Source organism: Chelonoidis abingdonii, chromosome 3 (assembly GCF_003597395.2).
Source record: "Chelonoidis abingdonii isolate Lonesome George chromosome 3, CheloAbing_2.0, whole genome shotgun sequence".
Classification (NCBI taxonomy): Eukaryota; Metazoa; Chordata; order Testudines; family Testudinidae; genus Chelonoidis; species Chelonoidis abingdonii.
In genome coordinates, this window is record NC_133771.1 from 7,250,167 (window position 1) to 7,269,770 (window position 19,604).

The 19,604-nt window shown below is 43.5% G+C and overlaps 1 protein-coding gene across 1 annotated transcript in view; it reads right to left on the bottom strand.

Moving 5' to 3' along the window:
- Positions 1-19,604, bottom strand: part of ELP3 (elongator acetyltransferase complex subunit 3) — a 141,648-nt gene that overhangs the window by 66,095 nt on the left and 55,949 nt on the right. The window contains 1 exon segment of the mRNA XM_032790883.2: positions 19,239-19,365. Coding sequence (XP_032646774.1) covers positions 19,239-19,365 — 127 coding nt within the window.

Sequence of the window (19,604 nt, forward strand, 5' to 3'; positions counted from 1 at the left end):
TGCTGAAGACTGCACAGCAAGGCAAGGGCAGCAAGAATTAGAATAGTAGGATTCCTTGCTCCCAGGCCCCAATGATATCCAATGGACCTTAATATTTCACACTGTCTTAATATTTCAGTCACGCTGCCACATGGATAATAACCATTTTAATGAGTCAGAGCAAAGCAGAGTTCCAGTAGACACACAACGAGCAAATGCAAGTTGTTTTATGTAGACATTGGCGGTTAAATGAACATAACATTGCCAGCTGAAAAACATGTGCACACACACACTGGCCCTATATCTAGATTTCATCTATAAAGAAAATATAAGCTCGTTTACCTCAGAAAAAAGGTTCTAAAAATACCTACTTCCTTACCGTCAATAGACTTGTTAACAAAAATAACCATTAAATTGTTCATAGTTCATGACTGCAATTATTTGCAATTTGCAGTGATCACTATTTCTGAAGTTTACTAAGTCTTTGAATAAAGCTTCAAGTAACTATTTTTGAAAAACAGGTCATTAAACACCTTCTGTTCTGTCTTTGAAGATGTGTGCATGGAAGAGACACAAAAACCTTTCAGCTGTAATGTGTACCACCTGCCAAGAATATTTCAACGAAGAGATGTTTAGTACAATTTAAAAAGGAAACTTCTTTTCGTACCAAAAAGTTTTAGAACCTCCATTTAACACAGCAGTAATCCTATTCCCAAAAGAATAAAATCAAATGTTTGTTAGCTGGTTTAGCCATCTCTTATTAGTTGTATAAAGGTTCCTGACGGAGATTTATATTCTTTTTAGGGCTGTCAAATGATTAAAAAATTAATTGCAGTTTTTTTTTAATTTTGATTAATCACAATTTTAATCACACTGTTAATAATAGAATAACATGTATTTAAATATTTTTGGATGTTCTCTACATTTTCAAATATATTGATTTCAATTACAACACAGAATACACACTTTATAATATTTTTATTACAAATATTTGCACTGTAATAAAGAAAAGAAATAGTATTTTTCATTTCACTTCAGACAAGTACTGCAGTTCAATTTCGTGATCATGAAATGCAACTTCCAAATGTAGATTTTTTTTAATATACCTGCACTCAAAAATAAACAATGTAAAAATAAAACTTTAGAGCCTACAATTCCACTCAGTCCTACTTCTTGGTCAGTCAATCTCTCAGACAAACAAGTTTGTTTACACGTGCAGAAGATAATGCTGCCGACTTCTTATTTACAATGTCACCTGAAAGTGAGAATAGGCGTTCGCATGGCTCTGTTGTAGCTGGCATTGCCAGATATTTGTGCGCCATATATACTAAATATTTGTATGTCCCTTCATGCTTTGACCACCATTCCAGAGGGCATGCATCCATGCTGATGACAAGTTCTGCCCGATAACGATCCAAAACTGTGCAGACTAATGCATGTTAGTTTTCATCATCTGAGTCAGATGCCACCAACAGAAGGCTGATTTTCCTTTTTGGTGGTTCAAGTTCTGTAGTTTTTGCATTGGAGTGTTGGTCTTTTAAGACTTCTGAAAGCATGTTCCACACCTCATCCCTCAGATTTTGGAAAGCATTTCAGATTCTTAAACCTTAAGTCGAGTGCTGCAGCTATCTTTAGAAATCTCACATTGGTACTTTCTTTGCGTTTGTCAAATCTGCAGCAAAAGTGTTGTTAAGTCAAAAAACATGTGCTGGATCGTCATCCGAGACTGCCATAACACGAACTATATGGCAGAATGTGGGTAAAACCACTGAGCAGGAGACAAACAATTCTCTCCCAAGGAGCTCATTAACAAATTTAATTAATGTATTGTTTTTTAACGAGCGTCATCAGTATGGAAGCATATCCTCTGAAATGCTGGCCAAAGCATGAAGGGGCGTATGAATGTTTAGCATATCTGGCACATAAATACCTTGTAACGCCAGCGCGACTTTAGTGAATATTCAAATAACAAGGAATACAAGTGTGGGCACATTATCTACCGTAAAATTAACCAAACTTCTGGGCTAAGTGATTGACTGAACAAGAATGTAGGTTTCCAAAAACTTTTATATTATTTTTTGATGCAGTTACGTAAAAACAAAACATCTGTATTTGTAAATTGCACTTTCATGATAAGACTGAACAACTACTTTTGAGGTGAACTGGAAAATACTTTTCGTTTGTTTATCTTTTTTTACATCACCCACCCCGGCCCGCCCCAGCGAGAATACTTTTAATCTAAGTGTGGCAAACATTGCGACCTATTAGAGGGTCTCGTGCTCTCTCTTTCTTGGGGAGGGTCATGCACAATATGCCTCACCTGGAAGATAAACGTCCCACTAGTGTCCTAGAGAGCAGGGAGTGGAGAGGGCGGACTGGGCCGCCCTCTACACCAGTCCAGCCGCAGCCTCTGATGGATAGTGGGTAAACTACTTGAACTGACATTCCTCCCCTGGCCTATCTTTCCTCTCTTGCCCTTCAGCTTGTGAGGGGTTCTGCCCTCCCTCTGTACATATGTACAAGCCAGGTGCCCCTTTACCTAGGGTCTTGGACTTCTTAGCTCACCGCAGCACTTCTCCAAACTGTCCTCTGCTTCCCTTCAAACTGTTCTCTGCTCCAGCACCAATTCCTCTTTGCTCCAACTCCTTCAAACTGTTCTCTGCTCCAATCCTCACACTGTCTGACTGAAGCAGGGGTTTTTATCATGTGATTGGCTTCAGGCGCTTTAATTGGCTTCAGGTGCTCTAATTAATCTATAGCAAACTTTCCTCCCCTTACAGGGAATAAGGCTCCCTTCTAACCCTCTCCTGCTGCCCTCTGGCCATGCTCTATCACACTAAGATAATACAAAGTGAGCACTCTACACTTTGTGTTCTGTGTTGCAAGTGAAATCAATATATTTGAAAACAGAGAAAAATATCCAAAATATTTATAATAAATTCTAACTGGTATTCTATTATTAACAGTGTGATTAAAATTGTGATTAATTGTAATTAATTTTTTAATCGAGTTAATTTGTTTCAATTCAATTGCCTGAGTTAACTGCGATTAATTGACAGACTAATACTTTTAATTATTTATGACTTTCAGATACCTTGTGGGAACTGTAAGCTCTTTGGAAAAAATAATTTGATGTTTGTTTGCAGCTGAAAGAAGTTATATAATAGCATTTCACAGGATACAGGATAATCATATACCTTCCACCACATTCCTTGAGATTAATGCTTCTTCTCTCTTCAGTGGTGGACGCACCACAAACGATTGTACTATATCAGACCTCTAGCCTACTGCACAATTTCAACCACAGAACATAAAAGCATCAAGTGGAAAGATAAAATATAATGCTAAAATGGGACTATATCTGCAGTTTGTTTGCAGAAAAGTTCCATTAGAAACTTGCAACGACATTCTAACACCCCGAGAACACTTATAATGGCTGCATTTTGTTTAGTTCAATAAAATTATACTAGCTGAACTACAATTAGTCATTAGTATGGATACAATCTGCTAAATTACAGTTTCTACTCAGTAGCTCACAAATGGCAGAAAGAGAAATTCCCAGAATACAATTCATAATTCTTCAGACTCCTAAATCTTTTGCTTAAACCTTAAGTTCTGTTCAGTATAGTTGCTGGCAAGTGTGATTCATGATTCCCCCATTCATTTATCCCTCCCATCAACTCATCTCTCTTGTGCTACAAAAGAGAAGCTGAGTGTTTAATCACATTCCACAGAATGAGGTGTCTGCTCTGGTAAGAAGCCCATTTATTCCTGCTGACTTCTTGATTTATTTCAGCTATTATTCTAATTATTGTATCAGTCCAACTGCTAGGGTAGGCTCTGGGGGTTGTTGGTCTTAGCTATTACATTTACACTTGCCAACAAGAACAACCAGAGTGTGTAAATCTCCTGGCATTCCTGGCATGATGACATGGATGTGATGGGAGGAAAACAGGATCACTCTTAAAATCATTCACATTATGTGGTGGGGGAAAAACGAACAAACAAAAATGACCCCATATTGTGGTGACAGGCACCAGTATAAGAACTTGGATAGAAAATAAGAAAGAGAAATGAAGGAAAAATAAGCCTTGTATATCATTTTTGTCAAAAAAACATTTTAAGAATATTACAGTTTGCCATCGTGGAAAAAAAAAGGCAAAAAGCCAGAGCCTTCCCAGTTTAGTCAATGTTAAAGTTAAAATAGAAAATATTCAGAAATTCTTAAGGAAAACAGTTTGTCTCATAAGAAAATGCAAATATCAAGAAATACTTTTAAAAACAATAACACACAGGTGTTCATAATATAAAGGCCTCCAGACTACTGGCTGAGAATGATGGGGAACACTTCAGAAGAAGTAAACACTGATGGAATAGCAGGGCTAATTGGGGTGTTACACTTACAACCATAATTACCAGCTCAAATTCCAGGTGCTTAGATATCTTCCTGAAGGCATGTTCATCATTCCTCTTTCAGTCACTGGGAAATAGAGGTTACTTACCTTTAACGGGAGGTTCTTCTAAATGAGTGGTCCCTGTCTATATTCCATGTGTGGGCACGCATGAGGGCCATGTGCCTGAATCTGGAATTTTTCACATGACGTGTCTGCTGGCCTGCATATGCACCATAGCTATCCTTGTGCTCTGAACTGAAGGGTGGTGAGGGCCAACACCTCTCCAGTCTCTATTCTGACCGCAGACCAAACAATCTACCGCAGAGGGACAGAGGGTACGTAGTGGAATATAGACAGGGACCAGACCCCTCAAAGAACCTCCAGTTACAGATTAGTAACCTCCACGTCTTCAAGTGATGGTCCCTACATGTATTCCACACAGGGGGGATTAACAAGCAGTAATCAAACAGGCGGCGAGTGCAAGGACAGAGACATGTTAGCTGAATGTAATACTGCTATCCCGCAGCTTTATTTGCAGTGGAAGACAGCATATGGTGGGTCTCCCATGAGTGCCTCCAGCTCGCTGTCTCTTCTGGCTGATACTATAGCTATTAGAAAGGCCACCTTCAAAGACAGATGGGCCATAGACAATGTGGCTAGAGGTGATCCTTCCATGACATTAGAAGGGCATCACCCATCGAGCCCTTGTCCAGGGCTGCTCTGGAGCAGTACTAGGAAAGTTGCTTGTTTGCCTGAGAAGCAAAAAGCTCTTGCTGTGATCAAATACAATGTTGCCTCTATGAGTGTATGTACCTCGTAGGGGTCAGCGTGAATTTTTTGTGGTTGATGCAGGCACCTGGGGGAGACAAAAACCTGAGCAAAATACAGGTTGCCTACTGGACTTCTTCATAGGAGTTGCCTGTCAGGAGCCAATAATTGAGGTATGAGAAGACCGTCAATCCCTCTTTTCATACAAACTGCCACCACTGAAAAAATCTCTAAAGATCCTGGATGCTGTGGTCAGTCCAAAAGGAAGGACTCTGAATTGGTAATAGTTTTGATCAAAGGGAACTTAAGGAACCTCCTGTGGGCTGGGTGACTGACTACATGAAAGCACAAGTTTCATATCAAGAGCCGTGAACCCTGTGCTCTCCTATAAGAAGAGAATTATTGATGCCAAGGAAATCATGCAGCATTTTAGCTTTTGGATTAACAATTCAGTTGTCGTAAGTCAAGAATTGGCTTCCAAGCTCCATTCTTCTTGAGGATCAAGTAGTAAGGGGAATCAAATCTCTTCCCTTGATGTTGAGGTAGATCCTTTTCTATGGCTCCCTGGAGAAGAAGGAGAGTCCACCTCCTGGTGTAGAATGTCCCTGTGAGAGTGGTCCCTGAAAAGGAACCAGGAAAGGGACCTGTGGATAGGAGTTTTGCCAGAAACTCGATGAGATAGCCTCTGTGAATAACTTCTAGTACCCATTTGTCAGTCATTAGGGTCCTCCAGTTTTTGGCAATTTGGGTACAGCAGCCTCCAAACATCTGAGGAGGAGAATGAGAAGGCATCAATAAAGGAATGTAGCTCTCGACAGTCTCATCTAAACTCTTTGCCTGGGGGTGAGAGTACAAACTGGCAAGAGATGACGCAGAGGCTGGATTCCTGGATCTATAAATCCTGTCTCTTATGTGGTGGAGCCTAAGGACTTTTGTGATATAATAGCTGAGGAGGTGGTCTCACCTTATACCCAGTCTGTATTGTTTTCTCTCAGAGGCAATAATATAGATGCCAAGTAAGCATTGTTTTCCTTGAGTCCTTGAAGAAATGGAGACTCATTTGTCGTCTTGTGGACCAGATTATGTCAAAGGGCAGATCTTGAATGGTAATCTGCATCTCTCATGGGAAATCTGATGACTAAAACCAGGAGTCTCTCCTCATAACAATGACCATAGACATTCCCCTTCAACACAGTATCTACCGCATCCACTATAATACGAAGGGAAGTTTTGGCCATCAATCTGCCCTCAGCAACTAAAGCCTGGAAGCAGGCATTATCCTCAGCAGGGAACTTGTCTCTAAAAATTCATAAATTTTACATATTTGACCAGGAGGGCCTGACAGTTCAAGAACTGGAGTTCCTAAACTGGAGGGAAATAGAAGAGAAAACTTTCTCCCCAGAAGGTTGAGCCATTTGTTTCCCTGATCAGAGGGAGTAGCCGCAGGGTGTTGCTGCTTGGACCCCTCTGTAGCCAACTGTACCACCAAGAAGAGAGGCACTGGATGAGAGAATAAAATCTCCCTCTTCTGCCATGAAGAGAACAAAGCAACATTTCTTGGCCCTGTTAGGAGTGGGAGCACAAGAAGCAGGGGTGAGCCAAACTGGCTTTGGTGGGTCCATGATGGCCTCTTTGATGGGGAGGACCACTTGACTGGGACCAGAATACTGCAGAACTTCCAGTAATTTGTTCTGAGATGCCTGGATTTCCTCAAGTTGAATCTGTAGCTTTGTTGCCACCTTGTGCATGAACTCTTGATATTGTTTAAAGTCCTTTGGCAGAGTTGGAGAAGATGGAGCAACAGCCTCATCCGGCGAAGATGATGAAACTGCTCCTGTAACTGTCAGATCTGGCTCACCTTCCTCCTCCAAATATTCCAACATGGCTGGTTGCAGATGGTCAGGTGATTGCAAATAGGACTCATGCACCAATCCTGGGTGTCTAGGGTAGGGCTCTCACAGTCCCTAATATTGCCAGTAGGATGGATCAATCAGCAGCAGAGGACCCCATGCCACAGGGTCCCATCTGTCCGTTGGCAAACTGTCTAGTCGGAGGCCAGAACCCTGATCTTCTAGGACTTCTCTCTGAGGCTGCCTCCAACCAACGCCACAGAGCCTCCTGCAGTAGAGAGAGAGAGGGGGGAAAAAACCTGGAGCAGAGCCTGATGCAAGATCTGAGGCCTGAAGCCAAGGCTGTGAACCAAAGTCAGGCTATGTATTAAAGTAAATGCTTACAAGTTCACTGTTCAGTACATTAACTTGGCAAAGTTGTTGCTAGTGTACTAAGCACTAGATACTTATGTAAATATATTCCACCTAGTCTAGATACACCCCAATCTAGTACAAGATAAGATGGTTTGACAAAACAATGAACAGGGATGGTTTGTTCAAGATATTAGGAACAAAGGGAGGTATCAAATAGATGTCATAAAATACATAAGGTTGTGTGTAAATTGTGTATTCCAGTTATTTGTCTTAGCTTATAAATGTCAGGGTTCACCACCTTAATTCTTTGTGTGGCCTAGGGAACAACAGAAACTTCTGCTGCCTACTGAGACATTTCTTGCTACTAGGCACTCATGTGCCAGTGTACCTGTAACCACAGAGCCAGAGCGCTGAGACTGTCTCTAGAGAGGAAATAAACCTGCCTTTGTCCCTGACCTGTGCTAGTGGTCTTTCTTTATGAACAACATCAAAGTCTTCTGAACCAGCATGCTGCACTATCTACTAACAACATTGAAGCTTCAAGGACAGAAGCACTGAGCAGCCTAAACAGCATTACCGAGCCAACAACATTCCAGCCTTCAGCACTTAACGCTGGGTAGTATTATCAAGGTCTGCTGAACTAGCTATCTGCTCAGAGCTGGACAGCATACTAAAAGCACACACACACACACACACACACACAAGCCAATTGACACCACCTCTGACTCATCAGAAGAGAAGGTCAGAACCCGGGCAACAAAGGAACCAATGGCTGTGCCTCAAGGCTGGCAGGTGGGACAGAAGAACAACTCTGCATCATCAGGATAGTATCAGGGGGTAGCCGTGTTAGTCTGGATCTGTAAAAGCAGCAGAGAATCCTGTGGCACCTTATAGACTAACAGACGTTTTGGAGCGTGAGCTTTCGTGGGTGAATACCCACTTCGTCAGACGCAGGCCTGCATCTGACGAAGTGGGTATTCACCCACGAAAGCTCACGCTCCAAAACGTCTGTTAGTCTATAAGGTGCCACAGGATTCTCTGCTGCTTTTATCATCAGGATAGTCTCTTCTTGTGTATCAACATCCCAGAACAGAGACTGTCCTGATAGGAGGAATGAATGTGGACAGAGGAAAGTAAAGATGTCCTCTGGGGAGATGTAATTCTCAGACCGCCCTAGAGTATGAGAAGAATCCATCAGCAGAGCCATCAGAACAAGAGCTTCCCTGGTCACAATGAAAGTCTGATCCATCCAGGGCTGTGTTGCTACCGATACATCAGCTCTACAAGTGGATGGAAGCACTAGAAGCTGTTTATCCTGAGTCTTCGCCATCAGAACCAGTGTCAGAAAAAATGGTTACTCACCTTCTTGTAACTGTTGTTCTTCAAGATGTGCTGTTCACATCCACTTCAATTAGATGTGCGTGTGCTGCGTGCACAGTCGTCAAAAAGTTTTTCCCCGACCAGCACCCATCAGGTCGGCTGTGAAGCCCCTGGAGTGGCGCCTTCATGGCACTCAATATATGACTCTGCCGACCCAGCGCCTCCTCAGTTCCTTCTTGCCGGTTACTCCAACAGAGGGGAAGGTGAGTGGAGTTGGAATGGATAGAAGCAACACATCTTGAAGAACAACAGTCACAAGAAGGTGAGTAGCCATTTTTTCTTCTTTGAGTGATTGCTCATATCGATTCCAATTAGGTGACTCCCAAGGGGTCGGTGTTATGGAATCGCTGATTGGAGCACCGCTCTGCTGAAAGCTGCATCATCTCTGGCATGCCGGATGATGGCATAATGAAAGGTGAACGTATGTACCGAGGACCAAGTTGCTGCCCTGCAGATTTCTTGTATTGGGACCTGGGCCAGGAATGCCGCTGATGAGACCTGAGCCCTCGTGGAGTGTGCTGTAAAAGCCAGGGCTGGTATTTTGGCCAACTCGTAGCATGTGCGAATACATGACATGATCCAGGAAGATATTTTTGAGATGAGACCGGGAGTCCTTTCATCCAGTCTGCCACCGCTATGAATAACTGATTCAACTTCTTGAATGGTTTAGTGCGCTTGATGTAAACGGCTAATGCTCGCCGAACATCCAGGGAGTGCAGCCTCTGCTCATGGCTACTGGCATGAGGCTTAGGATAAAAAACAGGCAGGAAAATGTCCTGACTAGTGTGGAAGTGTGACACAACCTTAGGAAGAAACCCTCCTTGCTGATTTAACCCTCCTAGCTGATGTCATGGCAACCAGAAAGGCTATCTTCCCTGACAGATAGAGAATGGAGTGGCAATTCTAACTCCTCAATGGCAATTCCACCTCCTCAGTGATCTGGCTTGGGGAGTCCAATTGCACCGGACTCGATGGTCCCTCTTGCAGGGCCAAAGTCGACGGTGCCAGCTCCAAAGTCTTCGGCCCTGGGTGCTCCTCTCTGGGAAGCGCCCCATTGGCTGGCTCCAAAGGAGTGGGTCTCTGAGTCAGAGATCCACTCCTCCCCTGCTTCCGGTGCCGCTTCAGTGCCAAAGAATGGGACCAGTGCCAGGTTCGACCCCGCTGGTTTCTGTGCCGGGGAGCGGCAGTGCCGCAGGTTTCTCCCAGAGTCCTTCTGCGGTGCCACTTCTACCACTGCCGCCGGGGCACTGTGCACCGATGAGCTCGGTGCTGGTTCTTGCCGCGCCAATGTAGGTTGCAGTCTAAGCGCCACCTCCATAAGGAGCTGCTTGAGGCAAAAGTCTCGCTCCTTTTTTGTTCTGGGGCAAAACTCTTTACAAATCCTTGTCCACTTGCTGTGCTTCCCCCAGACATTTTAAGCAAACGTCGTGGGGGTCGCCCGTTGGCATGGACTTGTTGCAGGACTTGCAGGGGTTGAACCCCTGGGACTTAGGCAAGTAAGTCCCTCAAGGAGAATGCAGTCAGGGTGGAGAACTAGAACTACAATAACTAAGAACTAAACAACTACAAGATTCAAACAGTCCGAATAGAAGCTAGGGAAACATGGAGAGCTTGTGAAGCAAGACACCACAGTTCCAACGACCATCAATGGCGATAAGAAGGAACTGAGGAGGTGCCGGGTCAACAGGATCATATATTGAGTACCATGAAGGCATCACACTATGGGGCTCCACAGCCAACCCGACAGATGTTGCTAGGGGAAAAATTTTCTGACGACTGTGCCTGCAGCGCATGCACAACTAATTGGAATCAATATGAGCAATCACTCAAAGGAGAACTGTCAGACCCATACCCTTGCATGACATCTTCTTCTGCTTCAAAGATTTACTCGGGCGTTCTCAGTGCCCATGAGTGAAGACTTGCCTGAGTTTGATGAGGATAGGAGAGGGATCCTTTCTCTTTGGGGCAGTTTTTGACGACAATGACTTGTCCTATCTCTATGAGAGTGCCCCTGTCGTAGCTTCCTACTCAGATTTGAACCTTAGCGTTCATAAACTGAGAAGCTAGCATGAACCTCCAAGCTTAATTACCAGCTTGGATCTTATCTCGCTGCCACCAACCAGGAATCCATGCCTGGTACACTTGATCCCCCCAAAACCCTCCCTGGGGAACCCCCCAAGACCCAGAAACTCTGAGTCTTACCGGCAAGGGAACTACTCCACTTCCCTTCCCCCTCCCTCTCCTACCCAGACTTTCCTCTCTGGGCTAACTTGAGAGAGCGGATGCAATCTCTTTATTTCCACAAAAGACAAACCACCAAATACAGGACACAGAGAATGATCCACTCTCTCTTCCCCCTCCCACCAACTCCGTGGTGCTGCCGAGCTACCCTCCGTAGATCTAACACAAAGAGAATCCCCTCCCCTTGCTCCTTGACCTACCCAGAGAGAAAACTCAAACAAGTCTTAAAAAGAAAACTTTATATAAAAAGAAAGAAAATACGTAAGAATATAAACTCTGCATCAAGATGACAAATACAGGGCTATTGCTTGTAAGAAAATATGAACAACAGTCTGATTCAACAAGATATCCAATTTAAAACATTCCAGCAAACTCCACACATGTAAATACAAAACAAAACATAAAAGCCTATTGTTTTGCTACCTCTGTACTTACAACTGGGAACAGAAGGGTAGAAAGAAGCTTGGAGATAGAAAAAAAAGGAAGCTCTTCCCTCATAGCCGAGAGAAAACAAGAAGGCAGAACAAACCCAAAACCAGAAGTTCCCTCCCTCACTTTGAAAAATCCGGTTTCCTGATTGGTCCTCTGGTCAGGTGTTTGGTTCCCTTTGTTAACCCTTTACAGGTAAACGAAACATTAACCCTTAGCTATCTGTTTATGACAGCCCCTTACCCTCATAGGAAGCCACCTCCTTAAGCTTAGCAGTCTTAGCTTCCGTTCCTGAGCTCATGGTCAAAGGGGTGCTGCCTGCTTGCTGAGGCTGATGTACAGGGGGGGATCCCCAGCCCAGATCTGATTGGGGTCTCACTGTCTTCTCCATCAGACCCTCACAAGTTATGAGGGGAAAAGAGTGGCAGATACTGCACTTCACAGAAATTTGAGCCTACCCAGACAGCAGAGGCAGCACTGATGTTCCTCATTCCCAGAAAAGGAGCAAGGGCAGGACACACAGTTTCTGAACCCTGGGACCCTGAATATAATCCCAGACTTCCAAAGGGAAAATTCCCCCAGGTGGGGAAGAAAAGGGGGACTAGACTATATTATAAAATACTAAAAACTAATTACATACAGTATATTGGCAGCAATAATGCAGTAAAAAGGAGCTGAGGAAACCAAAGGTTCCAACTCAGACCATGCAGCAGTAAGAAGGAACTAGCGAGATGTCGGCCTGCACTACCCTTTATGCCCTCAAGTCAGAGCACAAGCAGAGCTACGGCATGTGTGGAGGCCAACGGACACATGCCTAAGTCCATAATATTTTACAGGCAATGGTGGCACCATCATGTGAGGAAAGATGGGATTAAGTCCACAGCCAGAAATTTATTATGTGAGTGAATCGATTTATTTTCTCCAGATTTATTTAGAACTACCAAAAACCAAAAATCTCTCTCTCTCTCAGGAAACCATAATAAGTATAGTGGGACAGATGTGATTTTATCCTGCAAAGTTAAGGATATTTTATAAAGGGCTTTGACGACAATTTTTGTGATGCTATATCCTTTAAACCATGTGCAAAGTGGCAAAATTAATGACTTAGCAACATTACCAAGCAGATCAATAACAGACATTAACAGATTAATTAGAATCCTTTGTTTTTAGTTTTTCACATTCAATTTCATTATTTCAGTGTAATATAAATGTCAAAATATTTACTAATATGGAATAACATTTATATAGCACAGCAGCTTTTTAATAGCTCTGCAAAGCAGAAAGTGAGGAATCCTGTATCCAACAAACTGCAAGGGGATTTTCATCTCTCTAGATATTTATAGTACATATCACTGTGGCATCTGAGCATCTTACAAGAAAACGAATCAGGGATCTTTTTTAGGTGGTTCACTATCCCTTTCCCAAACACCCTGTTACGTGACCTTTCCAGGACTTCCAGTCAATCAGCATTCTAGACTTGTCATTCGCTCTCAGACCTCTCCTCACTGCCATCACTTCCCTTCTTTCATTGATATGGTTGTTGATTCTCTCCATGCCTCGCTTTCTTCCACCTTTAACTCTTCTGCCCCCTTTCCCATCACAAGGTCCATCCTACCAACCTCCAAGACTTACTCACCCATAACACCTGCATCTTTTTTCCCTGCTCTCATGCTGCAGAGTGTCTCTGGTGGAAATCCTGTGACCAGGCTGATTTCCTCCACTATAAATTTGTTCTCTCCTCCTCCAGTTGTGCCATCTTCCTAGCTAAATAACTGTCCTCCTTCAGATTAGTTGAATCCTATGCCCCCAATCCCAGCCACCTTTGACTCATCCTCTCCCCTACTCTTCTCTTTAAACCATTTCAATACAAGCATGCTTTAGTTTCTCCCATCTTTAAAAAGACACCCTTTGATCCCACTTCCCATTCCAACTACATCCACATTTCCTTTCTCCCTTTCATCTCTAAGCTCATTGAACACACTGACCACAATCGCTGTCTGGAGTAACTCTCCTCCAATTCTATTTCGGGACCTTTATAATACGGAATGAGCCCCTTGCACTCCACTGAAATAGCTCATGCCAAAATCTCTACTGACCTCTTCCTAGCCAAAGCTCAGAACCAGTACTCGATCCTCATTCTCCCTGTCCTGTTGGCTCCCTATGACATCACTGACCACGCTCTACTTCTTGAAATCTTGTCCTCCCTAGACTTCCATGACTCTGTCCTCTCCTGGTTCTCCTCCTCCTCTCATGCTCCTTCAGCATGTCCTTCAGAGGATCATCCTCTTTCCTTCCAATTTTATACAGGGTTCTGTACGTTTCTGTCCTTGGTCCCTATCTCCTCTTTGTCTCTACCTCCTCTCCAGGTAATCTCATGTGCAAACAAAAATTCAATTACCATCTCTATGTCGACGACTCAGATCTACATCATTATTCCATACCTGTCTCCTTCTGTCCAAACTAAAGTATCTTGGTGTCTCTCTCCAACAACTCCTTGTAGATATCTAGCCATCAGCTCTAACTCAGCATGGGTAAAACAGAGCTCTTAATCTCCTCCCATCAAGCTCTCCTCCACCACTCTTTTTTTGATCATTGTGCACAAAAGCACCATCTTGCTCGTCATTCAGGCCCATAACCTGAGTATCATCTTCAACTCAGACCTCTCTCTAGCTCCTCATATCCAGGCTATACCTAAAGCTTGCAGATTCTTTGTGCACATTTCAGTCTTTCCTGAGATACAGCCTTTCCGATCCATCCGCACAGGTCAAACCCTCATCCACACCATCATCTTGAATCTCTGTTATTGCAACATCCTTTTTTTCTTGCCTTATTGAAAGCAATCTTGCCCTGCTCATATGCTTTCAGACTACTGTCCAAGAAGAAAGATCTTTACGACATCACTTTGACCAGGTCATTCCTCTCTTTGCATTCCTCCACTGGCTCCTCCTTCTCTATCACATCAGAAGTAAGCTGCTTGTATTCACTTTCCAGGATCCTCGTGGCCTAGCCACAGCCAACCTATTATCTCTCATTCAGTACTGAAATGTTGACTCCTACCTCCAAATTGCCAGTAATGCCAACCTCCATCACCTGCCTGTTTGAAAATCTAACAACCAGCTTCATGCTTTCTCCCATGCTATCTGTAATGCTTGGGAGGAGCGCTCCCAAACATCTACAAAGCTAACTCATATCCTCCTTTGAATCCCTCCTTAAAACTCTGCTTTGTCATGATGCCTATAAAAAACTTGAGAATGGGTAGGTTGGTGTACTGAGACCACAATCTACCATGTTGATCAATATCGTCTCACTGTTTCCGTGTACTCCCATCTATCTGTATCCATATGTTCTCTTTCTTGGCCTATACTTAGAAGGTAAGCTCTCTGGGGCAGAAACTCATGTTGTTCTGTGTTTGCACAGCGCCTACCACAGTGGGGTCCTGATCCATGATTAGAGCTCCTGGGCACTACCGTAATACTAATAAATAATAATACTGCCCAAGCTGGAATTTGGCCAGGATACCATGCTCAACACTCCTACATTTGAGAAAGTCATCATGTGATCTTCGTGATCATTAAAGGGTCAGGATCACTAATTTTATATCTTATCCAGAAGATAGCAAAATGTTGCAGGAAAGCACCCCATACTAGGGTTCACTGGTTCTGTGCTGTGAGAGAAGAATGCAACCAACTGAATCACCAACAATAATTTCTGCAGCACCTACTACATAACTTTGAAGTGCAACTGTACTCTGTAAAGTCGCTATAAAAATACCATTGTTGGCTTCCAAAATTTGTGGGATTCAGTAATTTCCATATTAAGTACGGTTTATCCACAGTTATAATGCACGTGGGGGTAGGGGAATTTGTAACTGATAACCCCATACACCAAGTCAGGCACCTGACAGTCAAGTGCGTTCTCTCTTTCTAATGCGTCACAACTATTAATAGAAAGAGTCAGTGGGTCAAAAGTCTGTTTCACAGTGACATCTGGGCAACTCTGCGCCCTTCACATTACCCCTCTGTGACACCTGTGACACTTCACTGCCTTCAGTGACTTTGTACAAGTGTAACTGAGTAGAAATGAGTAGTGTTGTTGTAGACATGTTGGTCCCAGAATATTAGAGAAACAAGGTGGGTAAGGTAATATCTTTTATTGAACCAGCTTCTGTTGGTGAAAGAGACAAGCTTTCAAGCTTACCCTGAATACAGAATACCTTTCTCAGACCTAAAGAAAAGCTCTGTGCAACCTCAAAAGCATGTCTCTTTGACCAATAGAAGTTGGTCAAATAAAAGATATTATCTCCCCCACCCCATCTCTAGAATTTAGTAAGCATTTCTGCTGAGGATGCACAGGGAAGAATAGATTGCAGCTCACTCAGCTGTAGCTGGGTGTAGTGGGGCAGCTGCCCCATTCCCTGAGAATGTGGGCTGCAGCAGGCCAGTGTGCCTGCGCAGACAGGCAGCCAATTAGAGAAGGGCTTATTAGGAGCCAATCAGAGCCAAGATTGGAGACAGCCAATCAGGGCTCAACTTGGTCCTATATAAAGGCTGCCCAGGAAGGAAGCAGGCAGGCTGTCCCAGGGAAAGGTCAGTCTCCAGAGCTGGGAGACCAGCACTGCAGACAGTGCAGTACTGGCCAGGCTCGGGAAGCAGAAGGGAGCTCTAGCCCGTAGCCTGCCAGGCTGCAGGCCCTGAAGGGAAGGGCCTAGCGGGTGCAAGCGGTCATAGGGAAAGCAGCCCAGGGAAGTGGACAGACGAGGGGGGAGAAGGAAGACAGTGAGGTTGCAGCCAGAGGGTCCCTGGGCTGGGACCCAGAGAGTGGGCTTGAGCCCCCCTCTCCCCCTTGTACTATACCCAGCCATCGGCCATGGGGAGCAGCCATCATAGACTACGCCAGATCTCTGACAAGAGGGATTAGACTTCAGGGATATGGTTGGACATGCTGGCTGAGGCAAAGAAAGAGTGCTGATCAACCCACCCCCTGGAAGCAGGTGTGGATGGACTGAGGGGCACTGCCGGAGAGCAGTGGTGCTGAAAAGGACGCCGCAAGATCGTGAGTGACGCGGGCTCAGACGCCAACCAAGGGCGAGACAATGGGCAGGACACCACCAGGAGAGAGCGTGCCACTGGACTGAGCTAATTCCTGGAGACAACCAGGAGGAGGCGCTGCAGAGGTGAGTCCCAACCTTGTCACACTGGGTTAACTCTGCAAGACTAACAGGAGTGAAAAATAATAAAGAGAAATTTCTTACACGATCATTTTCTCTATTACAAGCTTTGCTCTTCATACCAAATGGAGAATGCCTCACACCTGTGGAATTTGGAGGTGGTCTAACATTGCTGTAGGCTCATGGAGGAATCCTCACCCTTCCTCTCAGGCCACCAGAAGAGTTCTTCCAAAGCTTCCTGAAGCCACCTGCAACAACACTGGACTGCCTCTGAATTCCACAAGAGAGGCACTATCCACTTGATCCTCTTGTTATGAATGAAGAGAGAAGCTGTGCAGCAAAAAAAACATAACCAATTGTAACTTCTAGTTCTACTCTGCAAGGACCCACCCTGAACAACAACACTTCCCTCTCCTTAGCATTCACATCCTTCAAATATTTTTAGAGTATTATGTATTCCCTCTGTTGTCCCTTATCTAAGTTACATACACTTAGGTTTTTAAATCTTACCCTGACAGACAGGTTCTCAACCATCTAAAACTCATTTTTATCACTTATGTGAATTTGCTCCAGCTTGTTACTTTCCGGTAATGACGTGACCAGAACTGAACCCAGGACTGCAGATGTAACTTCACTAGTGATTTAGAGAGGGACCACTGCTCCTCCTTGCTCTGCAGCACAACAACACAGTGCACAGCAAATTGGCTGAGTTCACAATCATCTTAAGTCCCTTTCAGAATTACCAGAAAATGTGGTCTAGTGGTGACAGCAAAGGAGTCTGTGTCAGGAATTTTGGGTTATACTTCCAACTCTGCCAATGACTTCATCTGTGCCTTTGTGTTAGTTTTTTAACTTCTGGACCTCACTAGGTATGTCTACACAGCAATTACACACTCGCGGGGCTTGGACTGCGGGGCTGTTTCATTGCTGTGTAGACTTCTGATGTGGGACTGGAGCCTGGGTTCTGGGAGCCTCCCACCTCGAAGGCTGCTACAGCCTGGGCTCCAGCCCAAGCCTGGAAGTCTACACAGCAACGAAACAGCCCCGCAGCCTCAGCCCTGCGAGCCCAAGTCAGCTGGCATGGGCCAGACACAGGTTTATTGCTGTATAGACATACACAGTGTGTCTGCTTGTAAAATGGAGAGATTACTGAATAAATGTTTATGGAGTGCTCAAAGATCCATGGACAAAACATGCTATAAAAAACATAAAGTAGTATTAGCATTTCCATGTTTCTCTCCAATATCATATGGATGCATTTGGATTACTTCTGGCTAGATGTGTTTGCTTGTAACTTTCCAAGCAGAACCACATTTTATTTTCTACCTATATTTCTGACCTGAATCTTCCAATCAATTATTTGCTTTTAAGGCAAGAAGGAACCATTATGCTCATCTCTGCTGACCTCCTTCATAAAAAACTACAGAATTTCACCCAGTGATTCCTGTATCAAACTCACATATTGTGGTTGAGCTAGAGCCTCTCTTTTAGAAAGAGACATCCATTCTTGATTTAAAGAATTCAAGTGATGAAGAATCTATCACATACCTAGGTAAGTTGCTCCAGTGGTTAAGTACTTTCTCTGTTTAAAACATGCACATCTTTTAAGCCTGAATTTATTTATTTTACTGGCTCTTATTATGCTTGTCTGCAAAATTAAAAAGCCCTCTGCTAGCAGAATTCTCCTCCCATGCAGGTACTTATAGACTGATCAAATCATCTCAATCTTCTCTTGGATAAACTGAAGTGACTGATTTTCTTTAGTCTCCCACTGGAAGGCAGGTTTTCCAGATGTCAAAATCATTCTTGTAGCTCTTTTCTGAACGCTTTCCAATTCAGCAACATCCTTTTTGAAATGTTGACACTACAGTTGGACACAGTATTCCAGGAACAGTAAGAGTAGCTCTTCCATACTTCTATTCAATGTTTTGCTGTTTATACAGCCAATATATTTGTTCTCTTAGCTACACCATCATATTGGGAGCTCATGCTCAGTTGGTTATGCACCATGACCACTAAGTCATTATTCTGAGTCACGGCTTTCCAAAAATTCAGTTCACCCCATCCTATAAGTGTGATCTAATATTCTTTGTGCACAGATGTATGACTTTGCATTTGGCTGTATTAAAACATATGTTATTCAAGTAAACCCAGTTTTCCATGTGATTCAGATTGCCGTTTCCATCATTACTTACTACTCTGCCAATTTGTGTCACCTGCTAACTTTACAAGAAGTGATTTTATATTTTCTTTCAAATCTTTGAAGATACTGAATAGCACTGGGGCCAAGAAGAAACCCTATATGTTCTGTACATACATACTATTGTGTAACAGCTTCCTAAACAAGATGCTTTTGCCTCCAATAAATATACAATTTTAAATACAAAGAACGAAAACCACCTTGCAAAAAAGTAAAAGCCTTAATTAATATCAGAAAGACAACATTGTGTTTCACCTTCCACAGAGACCTTAGTGATTCAGTCTTTCACAAGGAAGGGAGAACATTTTCTGGATGAAGTATTTCAACAAATCTGCCTCATCACCTGAATTTTAAGGTACACGTCATTAAGAAGAAAGTCTGGTCTGTAAAATAACCACTAGCAAAGCCACGAAACAGAAGTAGTATTAGATCCACTAAGGCAAAACAAAAGTAGGGTTATTTTAAGCTATACTTACAACAAACTGGTCAATATCTCTTTCAAGCCCCATGTTCGGCAAATCAGGCATCATGTGCGCCACCACTTTAAACCCTGCATCCTTGGCTAAGTGAAATGACTCACACACAGCCTTCACAGTGTGTCCCCTGGAAAGAAAAATTATTGGTTAAAAAACCTACACACCTTCACGAATTGCAATCTTTCCAGTGTGGAATTCACTCCATCTAGATATCCATCTTAGCCCTCACCCTCACTTTCAACCACCACCTAAATAAATGCACCCCCATCACCAAAGAACCGTCCCTCTTATATTTAGGGCCTTTTCTTTTCCCTCCACCACATAAGAGTCCCCTCATTTGTGTGTGTGTGACTGGTTTTATGACTG